Source organism: Bombyx mandarina, chromosome 09 (assembly GCF_030267445.1).
Source record: "Bombyx mandarina strain Sakado chromosome 09, ASM3026744v2".
NCBI lineage: Eukaryota > Metazoa > Arthropoda > Insecta > Lepidoptera > Bombycidae > Bombyx > Bombyx mandarina.
The window spans coordinates 12871939-12892046 of record NC_143216.1 but is presented as its reverse complement, the minus strand read 5'-3'; the positions used below and the strand labels follow the sequence as shown (position 1 = coordinate 12892046).

Below are 20108 nucleotides of genomic sequence, written 5' to 3'. Positions count from 1 at the left end.
GAGTTAGGAACGCGGCAATCCGGGCCTACGATCGTCTTCCCACGAATTCAAACCGGATTCAGATGCGTCGTCTACAACGCGAAGTCCACTCCCGCTTAAGCGACGCGCGTAACGATAATTGGCATAGTTATCTAGAACAACTCGCGCCCTCCCACCAAGCATACTGGCGACTAGCTAGGACTCTCAAATCCGAAACTACCGCTACTATGCCTCCCCTCATACGCCCTTCAGGCCAACCACCGGCATTCGATGACGATGACAAGGCTGAGCTGCTGGCCGATGCACTGCAAGAGCAGTGCACCACCAGCACTCAACACGCGGACCCCGAACACACCGAGTTAGTCGACAGGGAGGTCGAGCGCAGAGCTTCCCTGCCGCCCTCGGACGCGTTACCCCCCATTACCACTGACGAAGTTAGAGACGCGATCCACAACCTCCAACCTAGGAAGGCACCCGGCTCCGACGGCATCCACAACCGCGCGCTAAAACTCTTGCCAGTCCAACTGATAGCAATGTTGGCTACAATTTTAAATGCCGCTATGACGCACTGCATCTTTCCCGCGGTGTGGAAAGAAGCGGACGTTATCGGTATACATAAGCCGGGCAAACCGACAAACGAAACTTCTAGTTACCGTCCGATTAGTCTCCTCTCGACGATAGGAAAAATTTACGAACGGCTCCTTAGGAAACGTCTCTGGGATTTTGTTACCGCGAACAAAATTCTCATAGACGAACAGTTCGGATTCCGCTCTAAACACTCGTGCGTACAACAAGTGCACCGCCTCACGGAGCACATTCTGATAGGACTAAATAGGCGTAAACAAATCCCGACCGGCGCCCTCTTCTTCGACATCGCGAAGGCGTTCGACAAAGTCTGGCACAACGGTTTAATTTATAAACTGTACAACATGGGAGTGCCAGACAGACTCGTGCTCACCATACGAGACTTCTTGACGAACCGTTCGTTTCGATATCGAGTAGAGGGAACTCGTTCTCGTCCCCGTCAACTGACCGCCGGAGTCCCGCAAGGCTCCGCGCTCTCCCCGTTATTATTTAGTTTGTATATCAATGATATACCCCGGTCTCCGGAGACCCATCTAGCGCTCTTCGCCGATGACACGGCTATCTACTACTCGTGTAGGAAGATGTCGCTGCTTCATCGGCGACTCCAGATCGCAGTAGCCACCATGGGACAGTGGTTCCGGAAGTGGCGAATAGACATCAACCCCACGAAAAGCGCAGCGGTGCTCTTCAAAAGGGGTCACCCTCCGAACATCACTTCGAGCATCCCACTCCGTAGTAGGCGCGCAAACACCTCCGCCGTTAGTCCCATCACTCTCTTTGGCCAGCCCATACCGTGGGTCTCGAAGGTCAAATATCTAGGCGTCACCCTCGACAGAGGGATGACATTCCGTCCCCATATAAAAACGGTACGCGACCGCGCCGCGTTTATTCTAGGACGACTCTATCCAATGCTTTGTAGTCGAAGCAAACTGTCCCTCCGTAATAAGGTAACTCTCTACAAAACTTGTATACGCCCCGTCATGACGTATGCAAGCGTAGTGTTCGCTCACGCAGCCCGCACCCACTTGAAATCCCTTCAGGTTATTCAATCACGATTCTGCAGGATAGCCGTCGGAGCGCCTTGGTTCCTTAGGAATGTGGATCTCCACGACGACCTGGAGCTCGACTCTTTTAGTAAGTATATACAGTCGGCATCGCTGCGCCATTTTGAGAAGGCGGCACGACATGAGAACCCTCTCATCGTAGCCGCTGGAAATTACATACCCGACCCAGTAGACCGAATGGTAAACCGTCGACGTCGCCCAAAGCACGTCATTACGGATCCTCCTGATCCATTAACGGTGCTTTTAGGCACCACAAGCACCGGTCACCGTCCTCGTCGAACCCGTCGCTTGCGACGAAGGGCTCGACGAGCGAACTAACCCATAGACACAGCCCACTGAGTTTCTCGCCGGATCTTCTCAGTGGGTCGCGTTTCCGATCCGGTGGTAGATTCTGCGAAGCACTGCTCTTGCTAGGGTCAGTGTTAGCAACTCTCCGGTTGAGCCCCGCGAGCTCACCTACTAACGTTAGGGTGAAGCTGAAATAGCCTCTCAAGGCTATCAGCATAGGTAGGAAAAAAAAAAAAAAAAAAATGTGTGTGTTCAGCCGCGAGAGCGTTGACCGTCTACTCTTCCTTGAACCATTAGTCGTTCCAATGAGCTATCATTACGGATGTATGTCCAAACATATTAAGGATTCGCAATTGCAAAATCGACGATTGCTTAAATGTCTTAAATGTATTGAGACTTCCTATTTGTTTGTCAAAAAGGAATAGAAGAGTGATCCAAAAGAGAGAAATAGGGTATTTGCAATATGTTGATGTTTTGTTTTTCGCGAACATAGGAAATATGTGATGTGATGCTCTTCGAAGGGTGGACGGCAAGAATTGGACGAGGAGAGCCGAAGACTGGGCTCAGTGGTTTAAATTGGAAGACGCCTGTGTTTAGCAGTGGACGACTATGGGCTTATGTAATGGACATCTTACACATTAAGTCGCGATAGCCTATTTTACCTCTACGAGTAAATGAATTCAGTGCTATATTAATTTTTTCTTGGATTTTTAAATAGTTGAAACGGTATATAGACGTACTTCCTCAGGCTACGACTGCTTTTCCATTATTGGGAGAGTATCTTTAATTCACCTACCTTTTTTTTACTGTTTAGGTGGGTGGATGAGCTCACATCCCACCTAGTGTTAAGTGGTTACTGGAGCCCATAGACATCTACAACATAAATGCGCCACATACCTTGAGATATAAGTTCTAAGGTCTCAGTATAGATACAACGGCTGCCCCACCCTTCAAACCGAAGCGCATTACTGCTTCACGGAAGAAATAAGCAGGTTGGTCGTACCTACCCGTGCGGACTTACAAGAAGTCCTTCCACCAGTAATTACGCTAATTATAATTTTGCGGGTTTGATTTTTATTACACAATATTATTCCTTCACCGTGGAAGTCAATCGTGAATTTTTGTCGAGTACGTATTTCATTAGAAAAATTGGTACCCGCCTGCGGGATTCGAACACCGGTGCATCGCTTCAACACCTACCTGACCCTCGACTCAAACTGAAGTCTCTACTAATGACCAAGTTAGTTGTAAAGTCGGATTTTTACAATCGCCCCGCGTGTTTTTATATTGTGATTTTGTGATCACGAAGTAATGATACACTCCCGTTTGGTGGTAAAGCAACTGTTATTGTATATGTAAATTTGATCCCATATTCCAAATTGTAACCAAATAAGTCTAGTACAAAAGTATTAATTCAGACCGATAAAAAGGTACATAAGATCTTTCGTTTCTTGAAGCATCTGTATGTCTGATTCTGGAAGGTATTTCCTTAATAAACAAGGGTAGGGACGGATGGCTCGACACGGGTCTTCCATCGTATACCCGGACTGTATTTATTGCATAAAAAATCAGTACAAGATCGGTCGAATTTGTTGAGAGGAAATTAAACATCACGCAGAGAGAGTTTTGTAGATTTTTTCACTGTTTAATTTAAAGCAATACTAGCTGACCCGGCAAATTTATTTCGCCATATAAATTATTTATAGGAAAGATAAATAACCTAGATACCGACTGCAGCGTCATCTGCCGGGCTGATTTGTGAATCTAAGCCATCCAGGGCGCCACCCAAATGGATACAAAAAATTTCATTAAAATCGGTCCAGCCGTTTAGGAGGAGTTCAGTGACAAACACATGCACAGAAGAAATATATATGTAAAGATGTATAAAACTGTAATTTATTTATCTGTTTGTTCGTGTTCGATGATTGTGCGTCATGAATACGATTACGTAACAACAGTCTGTTGAGTTTCTCGCCGAATCTTCACAGGCTCGCGATTCTGATCTAGACGCATCGCGAAGCAGCTGCTCTTGAGATTCGAAATCCAGGTCACCAGTAACTTAAAAAAAACACTCATTCTAGAAGTTCGTTAATCAAATAATACATAAATCATAAGCTCTGAATGAATACTGCCCCAAATGTTTTTCGTAATAAAAAGCACATTGTTGTACTGACTGTAGCAAACAGTAATAATCATAATTTTAATCGAATGAATTGTGAACGAGAAATTATTTCCTCTTTCAAATATCGCGACTAAAACACATTCGAGCACAAAGGTCGTATTTATAAATGAGGAAAAATTACAATAAATTTTTGAGAGAATTTATAAGAAAAACTACATGGTAAGTCTCACTAACATTGAAACACTATTTGGCCTGTAAGGAATTCTAGAGACATTACAACATTTCATGGCGTATATTCATAACAAAATAAACAAAATTATTTAAGACGAAACGTTTTAAATCATAAGCCACTTCGGTTGTCACATCAAACGGAGAGGTTAAATATTCTGCGACTTCCTCAGAAGTTTTATAGATGTACTTTACTGTAATAAAATCAACACGGAATATCGTATATATAGGACAACACGTAGAGTTTTACTAACAGAATCGCTCATATAATGTAGCGGTTTCGACCTATTTTCTCACGTCAACATTTTTAGGTGTGTAAGAAAACAACGTTATTAATAGAGTAATATAGAAGTCCTATCATAATTTATACTACATGTATATTAGTTAGAATAACTTTTTTGAACTTAAATTAGTATGTTTTGAGCTTACACGGCATGATGTTTTTTATTTTATTGCTTAGATGGGTGGACGAGCTCACAGCTCACCTGGTGTTAAGTGGTTACTGGAGCCCATAGACATCTACAACGTAAATGCGCCACCCACCTTGAGATATAAGTTCTAAGGTCTCAGTATAGTTACAACGGATACCCCACCCTTTAAACCGAAACGCATTACTGCTTCATCCACCTATTCCTGCCACGTAGTTATCTGGCTTGGGTATTGAAGTCGTTGTTGTTGTTGCAGTATAGCTGTCGATTTCATGTTTTAACGTGGTCTGCGGCTGCATTATTCATAAAACAGCTTGTATCAACGAAAACTTCGTTTCAAAGCACTGCCGACAATTGCGGATCCATTCAATTGATGAAATGTTTAGTGTATACTTTATGTTCTGCTCTGAGGAATTGTTTGAGATGATCCCTTCATCTCCTTCTTATCATCGCCCACCCCTAATCGGAGCAGAGTTCATCAATATTATCTGGAACCGCTGCGTTCATCGACAGTGCGTTTCCAGAGGTCTTTTTTTGCCACACACCATCCGGCTATGGAATGAGCTCCCCTCCAGGTTGTTTCCCGAGCGGTATGACATGTCCTTCTTCAAAAGAGGCTTGTGGAGAGTATTAAGCGGTAGGCAGTGGCTTGGCTCTGCCCCTGGCATAGCTGAAGTCCATGGGCGACGGTAAGCACTCACCATCAGGTGGGCCGTATGCTCGTCTGCATACAAGGGCAATAAAATAAAAATCAATTTAATCAATCTTTTCATCACAATTCTGTACCTTGTGGGATACGCCTCTGGCCTATCCGTCATATTATCAAAGGTTTGTAAGTTTTTATTAAAACTGTAACCAAATTTAATAATAATAAAATGTTACGATAGATACAAATTTTCAGCGACAAAAACCAGGCATCAACGCGCGTTATTTTTAAAATAACATCATGTATAAGCTGACGATTTAGTTCGACCTTGTATTGTTGTAAATAGTTTACTAATTGGCAGTTATTCAGATATTAGTTTCATTTGAAAATTGTACTTATTATTTGAGCGTGTAACATAAATAAATCGTGATATCTTCGTGTACATTTTGTGTAGCGAAATTCTGAGAACATATGCTATACGTTGAATTAAGACGTACATTTTGAAAATAAAACTAATTCATGAAAACAACCCTTCAGGGGTTTCGGTGATACATGTGTGTAGAAAATTTAACATTAAATCGATGCCTCCAATGAACACTAACTACTCCAACTCAAAATTTTGAAATTTTCGTTTTTCACGCAAATCTCTTCACTATTTTAAAAGTATTTCAATTAATCATTATTGATGGGGTTCGAAGCAAAAGTAAATCGGCTAGCTACACAAAAAAACCACAAATATATCTGCAATAATAAAGATTTTATCAACTTTTTTCGTTTAAATGCTCCTCCTGTAAATCTACGAATTTGGAGTTAGCGTAGTGTTCATTGGAGGCATCGAAATTATGTTCATAAAAACGATTGATTTAATATCATATAAAAATAATGTTTTAAAATGTGGAACGGAATATAAACAACTAATAAAGGCGCCAAATATACTTAACTATAACATCGTGTAATAAAAATCAAACCCGCAAAATTATAATTTGGGTAATTACTGGTGGTAGGACCTCTTGTGAGTCCGCACGGGTAGGTATCACCACTCTGCCTATTTCTGTCGTGAAGCAGTAATGCGTTTCGGTTTGAAGGGTGAGGCAGCCGTTGTAACTATACTGAGATCTTAGAGCTCATATCTCAAGGTGGGTAGCGGCCTTTACGTTGTAGATGTCAATGGGCTCCGGTAACCACTTAACACCAGGTGGGCTGTGAGCTCGTCCACTCATTTATACAATAAAAAACAAACAAAAAAACTTGGGCAAACGCATGTAGAATTTGCCAGCTGTATTTGCGTTAGCTTTCTTAATAGTTTAAACAACAATTTATTTAACTCAAGATAGCAAATGAATATTGTTTTTATTTACGCCTTAGCCGTGTTGGGTTCGGAAAACATCATCTCGCAACCCCAGTTGAACGAACCAAACAAAACTTTCAACTTCAACATTAATGTTTCCAAGCCCTGATATGGAAGCGAAAACTTTTAATAGCCTTTGATTTACGAGAATAATTTAATCGATAGCTCCATTAGAATAACCGCGAAACAATATTTCAATTTGACGGCTCGTTGATTTATTTATGAAAATTCGCTACACAAATCGAAAACCCAAAAGTTTAGAAAGGAGTAAAACAAAACAAAAAAAAACTGGCCCTTTTGTTATTTCAAATATTGAACCTGAGTTTTTATTTTATTTAAGGTGTTATGTTTTAGTTCAAAATTTTTATCTAGCGAAGCCTAACGTACTCGGCTTCTACTAAAAAACCGAAATTATGCAAACAAATTCAAAATTCACATCACTGTTCATATGAAACAGCTCACCAAATTATTTCCGTTATTAAATTTCAAAACCTCGCGTTTCTTGTTAGCCGTGTTGATTGATATTTCAATATTATGTTTCCTATTTGTGCGAATAGAAAACATGTTAGTTTTAAAAAAAAATGTACATCAGAAGCGACCTTTAGAAATACTTCCCACAGAAAATAACTATAATTAACTATTTCTATTTTGGTGTCCGGTTAGTTGACCGTGTATTTCGAAATGATGATCAGATGGCGTAGAGCACGACCTTAACGTTATCGGTGTCAGGAACGGGAAGGAGAAAGCCCTGAACAGAGCAGCCTGGAGAGACATACTGGACCAGACTAAGGCCCACCCTGGGAAGTAAATCGTCTTCATAGTGCTTCCTGAGTGCTATGATACGTATTTCTTTAAATGTATTTTGACAGCAGTTCTCAGTGGTAAATGGTCTCGCTGTACCTCTAGCGTTGCGTAGCGAAATATATAAGCGAGGGTAACCATCCACCAGCTGGTCGGCGGTAAGCTCTTCTGATATTGACGGCAACAAAATTAATTAATACCTACCATTCGTGATTTAGTTTCCCTATCCAATTGTGTAGAATCTCTTTCAAGCATTTGCTTCAATCAAATTTTCATCTTTTCATATATAGAATTAAAACACTTAATTAATTGATAAGCATTATGTAATATGAACACACACTTAATCGAACACTATTAGGAAAAACAAGAGAGAAGTTAAGTAAGGAGCGAGGTAGTAGCTACATTTGAGAATGACAAATGTCAAATGTATTTAGAAATTAGTTTGATATCTCACACATCTGAAATGACCCAATCTGTCAGGTTTTTTTTTTTTTTGGTCAGGTGGAAATCGCCTTCCGCCCTTTTCTGGGGATACTGGGCGGGGTATGTCAGAGTCGAACTGACTAAAACCTCCTGTCGCTCAACAACCAACGTCCAAACCTCGCATGAGACAGAACTCATGACAAGGCAAAGGGGGGAAAGTGAAGCGTTTAGTGCGGAGCACATCTCTCCCATCACCCTCCCCCTCGGGACGTCGGACTGGCGGTCGTCGGCGACACGACCACCAGCCCTCTCAGTCGGCAGACTGTCCGAAGCCCGCCTAGATGGCGCCGGTTAGAGTGGGTTACCCTACGGAATACCCCGCTGGGCCAGAACCAGCGTGGGTCGAGGATAGCCGGCCTTCCATCACCCGGATGCTCTTGCGTAAAACGCGTGAAGATTAGGCCTTAAGTTATTTTTTTTATTGCTTAGATGTGTGGACGAGCTCACAGCCACCAGGTGTTAAGTGGTTACTGATCCCATAGACATTTACAACATAAATTCATGCCCCAATTAGAAAAGTAAAACTGAAACGAACGCCTGCACCATGGATGACTGAAGGAGTTAAGATGGCCAAGCGTCGCAGAGATCGCGCTTTTCGAAAATACAAAAAGAATCGCATCGAAGATAATTGGGTCCTTTTTAAGTCTGCTAGGAATAGGTGTAATCAAATGATACGCAATGCCAAGCGCCGTCACATTCTGGATAATATCGCTTCTTCTTCTCCTGCCGATGTTTGGAAATTTCTCGGAACTTTGGGTATCGGCAGATCGCGACGTTTGGACATTCCAAATATTATTCAACTAGATGATCTCAACCGACACTTCTCCACATCCTCCGTGATAGATCCCTTAACTAAAAATCAAACGTTAGCTTATTTGTCTGGCCTAAAGCGTCCAGATGTTGTCCCCTTTCAGCTCTTTCCAGTTGCCCCCTCTGAGATAAGAAAAGTGATACTTTCCATTAAATCTAATGCGGTGGGATATGACAACATATCTCGCCGCATGATTATAACTATCCTAGACTGTCTCCTACCTGCAATCTATCATATTATTAACTTCTCTCTTGACTCCGGAGAGTTTCCTTTCCTATGGCGCAGAGCTTATGTTCGTGCCCTACCTAAAATTCCTGACCCTTCTGTTCCTAATCACTTTCGCCCAATTTCAATCTTACCCTTCCTATCCAAAGTGCTCGAGATCTGTGTCCATAAGCAGCTTTCTCGATTTATATTTAATAATTCCCTAATTAGCCCTTTTCAATCTGGGTTTAGACCAGGCCACAGTACCATTTCCGCGCTTCTGAAAGTGACAGGTGATATCAGGGTGGGCTTGGAAGAATCCAAAATCACTATACTAATTTTGGTTGATTTCTCAAACGCGTTTAACACCGTTTGTCACGATATCCTTCTTTCCATCCTCTCTCATCTCAACGTCTCAAAAGGGGCGTTGGATTGGTTCTCTTCCTATCTTCAGGGACGTCAGCAATCTGTTCGTAATGACGAACTCTCATCAAACTGGTGTAATCTTGAATCTGGCGTCCCACAAGGCGGTGTCCTCTCTCCTCTCTTGTTTTCAATTTTTATAAATTTTCTCACCCCTGAGCTACGGTGTGCATTTCATCTTTACGCCGATGATCTACAACTGTACGCACAAACCGATGTAGATTACATATCGGACGCTATTACCAAACTAAACAATGATTTAAAATCAATAAAAAATTGGTCCGATAGGTTTGGTCTGGCGGTGAATCCTACCAAATGCCAGGCGATAATTGTTGGTAGCCATCGAAATATGAGTAAGATCAGTAATTTTAAGCTGCCGCCTGTTGTTTTCAATGACATAATCATCCCCTTTAGCCGAAACGTGAAAAATCTTGGATTACACATTGACACTACACTTGGTTGGAGAGCGCAAATAACATCCATTAGTCAAAAAGTCATCAGGACCTTGCGATCTCTCTATCGGCTAAAAAATATGCTACCATCGAATGTAAAGGCCATGCTTGTGCAGACTTTAATTTTCCCTATGGTAGACTACGGTGATGTGTGCTACTATGACCTGAATGCAGATCTCCTCAACAAACTAGACCGCCTTCTCAATAATTGCATTCGATTCGTTTTCAATCTTAGAAAATATGACCATGTGTCCGCGCACCGAACTCGTCTGAAATGGTTACCGATCCGTCAGCGTAGAGAGGAGAGAGCGCTTACTACCTTGTTTTCTATTTTGGACTCTGCCCCCTCACCCTCTTACTTAAAATCGCATTTTAGATACTTGAACGCAAGCCATGAGAAAATTCTACGTTCTTCACATAATCGTCTCTTACAATGTCCTATCCATCGCTCAGATTTTTTACATTCTTCTTTCTTTGTACAGTCCATAATATTATGGAATTCGCTTCCCAAAGAAATCAGGATGATCAGCAATCGCTTTACTTTTAAACTCAAAGTTCGCGAACACATCCACAAAAAACTGGAAGAATCATCTCCAAACTAGTTTATTTCATTTTTCAATTATTATTATTATATTATATATATTTACTTTTAGCCATTCTTAACTATAATACTAAATTGTGTATTTTCATGTGTATTTATATATTATTACTTTACATGTATATTATTGTGTGTAATTATGTGTATGTATGTATTTTACTATTTTATTTATAGGTATATTGAATTGTAGTATGTGTATTCTATAATACTGAGATGTTATTTTAAGGAAGATTTTTGTTTTGAGTTTGTTCTTTTTTTTTTTGTTTTGTTGTTGTGTTTGTTATTCTTTTGTCAATGCACCTACCATGCATTATCTCTGCACCACCCTATGGTCGACTGGAAGAGAATGCCCATGGCATTAAGTCCGCCTGTGTACAAGTTTTGTTTTGTGCATAAAGTATAAATAAATAAAAAAAATAAAATAAATAAATGCGCCACTCATCTTGAGATATAAGTTCTGAGATCTCAGTGCAGTTACAACGGCTGCCCCGCTCTTCAAGCCGAAACGCATGACTTCTTCACGGCAAAAGTAGGCGGGGTGGTGGTACTTACCCGTGCGAACTTACTAGAGGTCCTGCCACCAATAAAGTTTAAGTCTTAACTGCTTTGGTATAGTATAAATAGTCAAAATGGTCCGGGCGGTCTCTACAACATGCTCTATCTCGTGTAAAATTATTTATATCAATTGAATTGTTTGATGCGTGATCTTTTTGTGAGCCACCTTGTAAATAGGAACGCATGACTGTTTCGAGGTTGGAATATGCAGACTAATAGTGCTTACACGTGCGGACACACAATACGCCCTAAAACATTCAAGACTCGATTAACGATTGGAACACGCTAGTACATATAACACTCAGAGTATGCTGTTCACCACCGTCCTGTAATTCCCTTAATCGCCTTTGATGGTATTCATGGGAAGGAATGCCCAAGCAAAAAGCTAAATGAGAAACAAATTCTCTTATAAACATTAATTGAATTAGAAAATTTTGCTACGTTCAACTGCTTTAAGCACAGATATTACCAGATAAAGGCAATAATAGCATTATCTTTAGAAATAAATCGCCTACCTTTGATCATTGTCTAATTTAACGTCCAAGTTTTTACATTCATCTTTCGCTTTAGAAAGGAAAATGAGTAAAACTTTGTTTCCAGAAAGATCGATTCATGAGCGTCATTTTTAATAAAAAAGCTTCTCAGTAAAGCTGCAGACCAGACTAGCTTTGATAAATCTAATTCTGAATGTTAAATTCAAAGTAGCAGGGCCGTAATTTATCCAAATCAAAGATCCAATCACAATCTACTTAGTAATACCTGAAGCTTAAGTCGTGTTTGCCTAAAGGATAAGGCGCTTTGTATACTCAAATCGTGTGAACTATGCCAATGTTCAAATCCTGCTGGCGGTTTTTTTTTGTAATCAAATACGTACTACCCATGTTCACCTTGAGGCAGGATATCGATGGCATGGCTTTAAAGAGTAAGATTAAAAATGAATTAATTAAAATTAAGAAATTATCCTACTCTATAAACAGCTACGTATTAATAAATCGTGATAAAAATATGCAGGATGAGTTCAGCATCTGTTGCATTCACTGTAATTTTTATTGTACCACTATAGATCGTTTATTTATCTATTTATGGCTTGACCACGAAGTAACATGTACATTGGTTTTTCCCAGCATGCAAGGTAGCTTTCTTGGGGGCTGAACAGTAAATAATATACCTTCACGGGAACAGAAGAAAGATTCATTTTGCAAAGCATATATAAATGAATGCGACATCACAGGAAAGGTTGGGTGTGCGTAGTTTCAAATCGAGTACTTCGATCATGAGTTCCAGTAAATACTTAACAGCGGTGAACTTGTCTGTCAGTTCGTATTAAAATTAATAAACTAAAGTAAAGGACTGGTGGTAGGACCTCTTGTGAGTCCGCGCGGGTGGGTACCACCACCCTGCCTATTTCTGCCGTGAAGCAGTAATGCGTTTCGGTTTGAAGGGTGGGGCAGCCGTTGTAACTAAGCTTGAGACCTTAGAACTTATATCTCAAGGTGGGTGGCGCATTTACGTTGTGGATGTCTATGGGCTCCAGTAACCACTTAACAGCAGGTGGGCTGTGAGCTCGTCCACCCATCTAAGCAATAAAAATAAAATAAAAAAGGAGCAAGGAATACATATTGCCCCGACATAGATTAGACAGGAGGAAGAAAACGTTAATTATGTTGACAGTAACATAATATTTTTCACGTAAAATATTGGCTGTTTACGAGCTATTTTTAATTAAAAATTAAACGAAATACGTGTCCGTAAATATAGCGCTTCGCGGATGTTTTTCCTTAGGAGAGACCGTCAGTTTATGTAGAGATAAAAATTTAGACAGCATTTTGTATTCATTACCGTAAACAAAGTGAGTGATTTTCTTTTAAGTGAGTATATGCGATTTTAAAGCTAGCATTCTATTCTTGTACTACAGTATTTACTTCGTTTTTCTTAGGTTGAATTCACTGTGAAACCAGCTCGCCTTCTGCTTTGAGATTTAGTCGCTGTATCACAGTTAATAATTTACTTGTATCAAGATCTTTCTTGTCGAGCTCGTTGATCACGACGAAGAGTTCGACCAGCAAACTAACCCATAGACACAGTCCATTGAGTTTCTCGCCGGATCTTCTCAGTGGGTCGCGATTCCGATCCGATAGTAGATTCTGCGAAGCACTGCTCTGCTAGTGTCAGCAAACTCTCACAGGTTGGGCCCGTGAGCTCACCTACCTGTCCGGTAGCTGGTATAGCCTCCTAGGCTATTAGTGAACAGGTAAGGGAAAAAACAAGATCTTATTCTACATGGTCTGGCTGTAACAGCTGAAATAGGAGTCGGGTTTTTCTACCTAATTCCACTGAATTAAAAAATAGTATCGCACGAGAATAACGTGAAAACAGCCCTGAGCAAATTTATCAGAACATCTTTTAACAATTCACGAAATAAGCAAAGAAACATAATGTAACTTGGAACCCTCGTCGGAGGTGTTGACGCGTACTGACCGCGGAGTTTGAACATACAATTTCGTCTGTCTTGTATTTTACTACTCTTACCTATAGGGTTGACACTAAAATGTTTCACTCCGCTTCCATTAAAAATTCAAATTTAAGGTATCATTTTGGCAAAACATTGTATCATCATCTCTCAGATGACTATGATGACATCAGAAAACTCGCGACGCATCTCTGAGGCATTCACAATCGTCAATGCGCTAAGTTTAACCAAGCACATTGCGTTTTTTTAGACTAGAGCTAGACAGACTAGACATTGAACAATGTTCATTATGAGTAATGCCGCAGTACATTTAACATTGGGTAATAATGGCAAAATAATTTAATCCGTCGCTAGTAATGATTCGCTGATGCGTCAAAATTCTGCTATCTTTTCTTTCCTGCCTAAGCTGATAGTCTTGAGAGACCATTTCAGCGTAACCTTAATAGTAGTTGAGCTCGCGAGGCTCAAACCTGACGACGTTGCTAACAATAATCCTAGCAAGAGCAATACTTCGCAGAATCTACCATCGGATCGGAAATGCGACCCACTGAGAAGATCCGGCAAGAAACTCAGTGGGCTGTGTCTGTGCATTAATTTACTCACCGAGGCCTTCATCGCAAGCGATGGGTTCGACGAGAACGATGACCGGTTCTGCTACCATTATTTTTTTGACTACTTTACTACTTTTACTTATTCTGTCATTAGTAATTGGTTAGCTGCATAAAATTAATCTGACAATCGGTAAAATTGCTCATTCTTGTTGTTTTTAAAACAAACAAATATAAAATATATATCTGTAAGCTTGAGGGTAGATATTATCTTGTTGAACACCAAGTAAAACGAAGTCACCTTTGGTTTCTGATTTAATCAACAATATGTTAACTTGACAATTCACTTTAACACTTGTCCAACTTTAACCAGTACGTACAACAGTCACTGAATCACACAACGTAACAACGATATAGTAAGTGCACCGGGCAAACGCAGTCGAACGAATGTTCATTTCAAGGCACGTTCCGCCTTTTTATACTAGCCGGCGCAGCTGGCTTATGAGTCACTTCTGTTGCAGCTGTTGTTTGTGAGTCGAACGACACGGCCGGCGCACCTGGCTTGTGTGAGTCACTCCTATTGCACGTGCTAAACAGAAATATCGTTAACGCCGTCACGGCCATACTGACGTGCGCTCGTCCTCGTGCGCGCATTCTTATGGTATGTCTGTGAACAACAAACGTGTTCGTTCATCCTGACATTAACGGATGCAACTTAAAACGTGGTCTATGATATTAACAATCTAGTACGGTTCGGTTCGCATAATTCTTCAGAAAATCCTATACTGGCTATAAATACTGACTGCTTATATACCTGGGTCAGTTCATTTAAAACTCTTCAGGTATGTAAGTATGTCCCTTTTAACTTTATCTCTTCAGTTTTTCGAATTGGACCGAATAATGCTAGACCGGATCGCAATCCCTGTAGCTAATTGTTGTGGCTAGTCCGGATGAAAATCCCTATAGCCAAGCCATTGGACCGGACAGACCCTTCAATGACTTCACACTTTGTTTTTTTTTTTTTTTTTTTTTTCTTTGCTAGTCCGGATCAACATCCCTTTAGCCAAGTCGTTGGACCGGATACACCCTTCAACGACCTACATTTTTTTTTCTCTTTTTTTTTTTTTTTTTGCTAGTCCGGATTAACATCCCTTTAGCCAAGTCATTGGACCGGATACACCCTTCAATGACTTACAATTCTTTTTTTTCTTTTTTTTTAATTTTTTTTTTTTTTTCTTTTTTTTTCTCTCTTTTTTTTTCACTCTGCGTGTACGGTAGCATTTGTTGAAACATTTCTTAGACTAGAACATTTATACGGACTTTCTTCAGAAATAGTGCGAGACCGACCATCGTTTTCTACATTTCCAACACCTGCACCCGAGGTGCCTGACCTAACAGACATTGTATCACCACCCACAGACATAGTATCGCTATTTGCGGATAAAAATGTCGCTTCTATTGTCAGTGATAGAGTCGTCATCATTAAGATCAGTTTCATGAACAAGATTAATTAACCCATCTGTGTACGCCGTCACGTCATCGTCACTATAATTTTCAGAAATTTCTAGTAGGCCTGACGGGCCTCGAGGTATTTCACGTAAGTTTTCATGGGGAAATTTGTACACTCTATTAGAACTATTTACATGTCTCAATTTATACCTATCGTTTTCCAAAACTGCAGTAATGTTGAAGGGACCTTTACATTTTCGGTCAACTTACGAAAACAAAATCCCCAGCGGAAAAGAGGTTGACTTTAGCTTTGCCTCGACTAAACCAAGCTTCTGTTTGTGCCCCTTTTTTTTTATGTTTTCGCCGGTCTTCGACCGTGCTAAATCAAGATCTAATCTAGAGGGATTATCACTCTGTTGAAACTTTAAGATATTTCAAGTGAACTACCCTGAACTGCAAACGTCTATTCTATTGGAGTAAACCCTGTTACTCGACAACGTGCACTATTAAGGGCGAGTTGAATATCCCCTAAGTGCTCTTACCATCATGATTGGTCTAAGTTACTTTCAGATCAAAGAGTGACTTGTTCATGAAACCGCTTACCATTGAATAAATTACTATGACTTTGTTTTATAAGACTACATTCTGACCCTGAATGGAACATAAAGGGGAAGCCAAAACCACTTATCTGTAACACACTGAAGCTCTGGAACACACGTTGACGTCTCTGGTTGCACCTGCCACAGCACCTGGAGCAGTGTCGTTTTTCTTCTTGTAGCGCATGGAACACCCAGAAGCTACATGACTCGCATCACCGCACACGTAACAGCTGACTTGCAGGCGAGAGCCGGGCGCCCACGGATGAGGAGGTTGTTCAGGTTTTGCTGGAATATCGAAAAAAGTTTGAGAGCAGTATCTGTCGCAACACCCTTCGGCACGATGCCCAGGTTTTCCGCAGAAATGGCAGCTTCCACGGAAAAAAAACTTCGAGAGCGTTTTGGTTCTTTATCAGGATCTTCGTTTTTTCTTTTGAGGGTAAAGCCACGTAATGTGTGAAATAGACGATTTTTTGTGGTAATAACGACAGAGTTCAATTCCCGACGGATTCTTTCATCACACTGCGACAGTATTGATATAACAAATCCGGTGGCTATTTGTTCTGGCACATTAGCGTCGGGAATCTTCTTTATAAGTTGCCATAGCCGGATACCGGCTTCAGCTGGTCCCTTTTTGCTTTCCATTTCAAATTTAATAACCAGGTCGAAGTGGTCTTGCATCATTAGATAATTTTGTCAGCATCTCTTTAATAGTAGGCCAGGATATCTTACCAGGCTGTATTTTTGCGAGGCAAGTAGCAGCTCGAGCCTTAAGCGAATGTGTGAGAGTCAAAATTAAATCGACACCATCCAATACTTCAACTACTTTAAACGGCCCTTTAAACTTCGTATCTAATTTCGTTTTATTATGCTCTTCGTATTAATGTGTGGACGAGCTCACAGCCCACCTTGTGTTAAGTGGTTACTATAGACATCCACAGCGTAAACGCACCACACACCTTGAGATAGAAGTTCTAAGGTCTCAGTATAGTTACAACCGCTGCCCCACCCTTCAAACCGAAATACACCACTGCTTCACGGCAGAAATAGGCAGGGTGATGGTACCCGTGCGGTCGATGGCACTATACGGAGCACCCGTCTGGTGCCATGTCCTTACCCACGAGAACGTCGCCGCGCTGCGACGCCGGCAGCGCGCGATCGCAGTCAGAGTTATTCAATGATACCTCACAGTCTCCTACGAGGCGGCGCGCCCTAGCGCAAGTGCAGCCGGAGCGCGGGGGCTCCAATATCGGCAGTCCGTGCTGGAGGCGTGGTCTCGTCGTTTGGCGGACCCGTCGGCCGGCCTCCGTACCGTCGAGGCGATCTGCCCGGTTCTCGCGGACTGGGTGGGCCGCGACCGCGGAAGTCTCACCTCCGGCTACCGGTGCAGACTCACAAGACATTTTACCACCATGCAAACTTCTTACCGCAACAAATCTTACCAGCCACCACGCAAACTACAATTTTACGGGTTCCACCTCTCTTACACGATGTTACTCCCACACTAAGGAAGCCAACCGCGAACACATGTCAAGCACGCACAAGCACGCACTTCACCGGAAAAACCTGCATCTGCCAGCGGAACCCGAACACCGCCGCATCGCCAAACACGAACGCACCGGACGTCTTATCTTACAGGTCACGACGACTTCAGATGTGTCAATTTTTCTTCCCCACGGAAACTTGCTTGCTTTCTTGTTTGCTTGCTTGCTGGAGCCCGAAGTCATCGAACGTGTAGTGTTATTGGTATTGAATCGAGTAGATTCTAAAATTTCAGCGACAATTCACAGTCTCATGTCCTGGTTTACTGTACTAGTGCCATGTAACTCTAGCAGTAGTCATTGGCTAAAAAACGATTCGTGTCGGAACTACCCACTCGTCATGACAGATCCATTATTGCGATCGAAGTTTCACTTGAGATTTGCACTTGCCTTAATTTCTTGCAATAGCTTGTTACGTGATGTATTTCCGTTAGTAAATGCCATGTGATGAAGTCGACAGTCAAACTGGGCAACATGAACCAGAACGTAAGATGTGACGATTTCTTCGTGGCTCAGATCTTCCATCGAGGTAACAGAGACGTTATTACACGACTTACGTATGCTGCATTCACGCTCTTGTGGCGTACCACTACTAGTATTCTGATCTGCATCATGTTTTTTTTGCTGTACTTCGAACATGTTCAAACACGTCACGCCAGTGAGAGTAGAGTCCTGATCTCACTTCTGATGTAAGCTTGAGGGTAGATATTATCTTGTTGAACACCAAGTAAAACGAAGTCACCTTTGGTTTCTGATTTAATCAACAATATGTTAACTTGACAATTCACTTTAACACTTGTCCAACTTTAACCAGTACGTACAACAGTCACTGAATCACACAACGTAACAACGATATAGTAAGTGCACCGGGCAAACGCAGTCGAACGAATGTTCATTTCAAGGCACGTTCCGCCTTTTTATACTAGCCGGCGCAGCTGGCTTATGAGTCACTTCTGTTGCAGCTGTTGTTTGTGAGTCGAACGACACGGCCGGCGCACCTGGCTTGTGTGAGTCACTCCTATTGCACGTGCTAAACAGAAATATCGTTAACGCCGTCATATCTATCATGATATATTTTATTGGAAGGGTCATCCCTAATACACTGGTCTAATAAAACATGTCTCTATTTGCTTTGAGCTCAGTGCCCCGTAAATTAACTGTAAACGTTATTGAGACGACCGTATCTACCTAAATTGGTTTTTCTATGACGTAGGCATACAGTCCAGAATTGCTTGCCTCAAAAATGCCTGGGATGTGAAGTTGAGGCCTAGCGTGAAAGATCTATTCATATCTAGTAATGCTACAATGGTTGAAATTAAAATCCTGCATGCAGTTACCAATTGTAGTATCTATACACTTATAAAAGAAATCTTCACGAACGACTTCATCGACTTCAAGTTTGAGGAACTACTTGTATAATCAAAAGTCACACGTAAAATTTAGTGATATGGCTTATTGAACCCGGCACTTTTTAAACTTTGTTGAGAAAATCTAATTGTAGGTGGAACTTTTTACTGGTGGTAGAACATTTTGTGAGTCCGCACGGGTAGATACCACCACTCCGCCTATTTCTGCCGTGAAGCAGTTATGCGTTTCGGTTTGAAGGGTGGGGCAGCCGTTGTAACTATACTGAGACCTTAGAACTCATATCTCAAAGCTCGTCCACCCATTAAGCAATAAAAAATAAAAATAAAAAAGGATACCGACCTATATCTTCTGTGTAGGCAATGAGCTGCGGCTGAATTTACTTAAAGTATACTCATAAAGAAGTATTGAAGTGTTTGTATAATAACGCCACCATGTCAGTCCGAGTACAGGAGCATTGCACGAAGGAAATCCCTGTAAAGAGAGGAGTGAGACAGGGAGATGTGATATCTCCGAAACTGTTTATCACTGCTCTGGAGGATTCCTTCAAGCTTCTGGAATGGCAAGGACTTGGCATCAATATTAACGGCGAATACATCACTCATCTTTGGTTTGCCGATGACATCGTGGTCATGGTAGAGACGCTGGAAGATTTAGGGCGTATGCTCGGTGACCTCAGTAGGGTTTCTCAACAAGTGGGTCTTAAAATGAACATGGACAAAACAAAAATCATGTACAACGTCCATGTTGCACCCACCATAGTTACTGTTGGGAGCTCTACTCTTGAAGTTGTTGACGAATATATATACCTAGGACAGGCAGTCCGATTAGGTAGGTCCAACTTTGAGAGAGAGGTCAGTAGACGGATCCAACTCGGCTGGGCAGCGTTCGGTAAACTGCACAACGTCTTCTCGTCCAAAATACCTCAGTGCTTTAAGACAAAGGCGTACAACCAATGTGTGTTACCAGTGATGACTTACGGCTCGGAGACGTGGTGCTTCACTAGGGATCTTTTTAGAAGGCTCAAAGTAGCGCAGCGAGCTATGGAGAGGGCTATGCTCGGCATTTCTCTACGTGATCGAATCCGAAATGAGGAGATCCGTAGAAGAACGAAGGTTGCTGAC

The 20108-nt window shown here is 41.6% G+C and overlaps 2 protein-coding genes across 4 annotated transcripts in view; one reads left to right on the top strand and one right to left on the bottom strand.

Annotated features, from left to right (window-relative positions):
• NGR-A24 (neuropeptide receptor A24) overlaps window positions 1–20108 on the top strand; it is a 195192-nt gene that overhangs the window by 40151 nt on the left and 134933 nt on the right. The window lies entirely within an intron of this gene.
• Window positions 14336–18649, bottom strand: LOC149502365 (uncharacterized). Its single transcript, XM_089729936.1, has 2 exons — window positions 17196–18649; window positions 14336–16366 (listed from the first exon to the last, which is right to left on the bottom strand). The coding sequence occupies exons 1-2, from the start codon at window positions 17479–17481 to the stop codon at window positions 16167–16169; spliced, it is 486 nt and encodes a 161-aa protein (XP_089586062.1). The 5' UTR covers window positions 17482–18649; the 3' UTR covers window positions 14336–16166.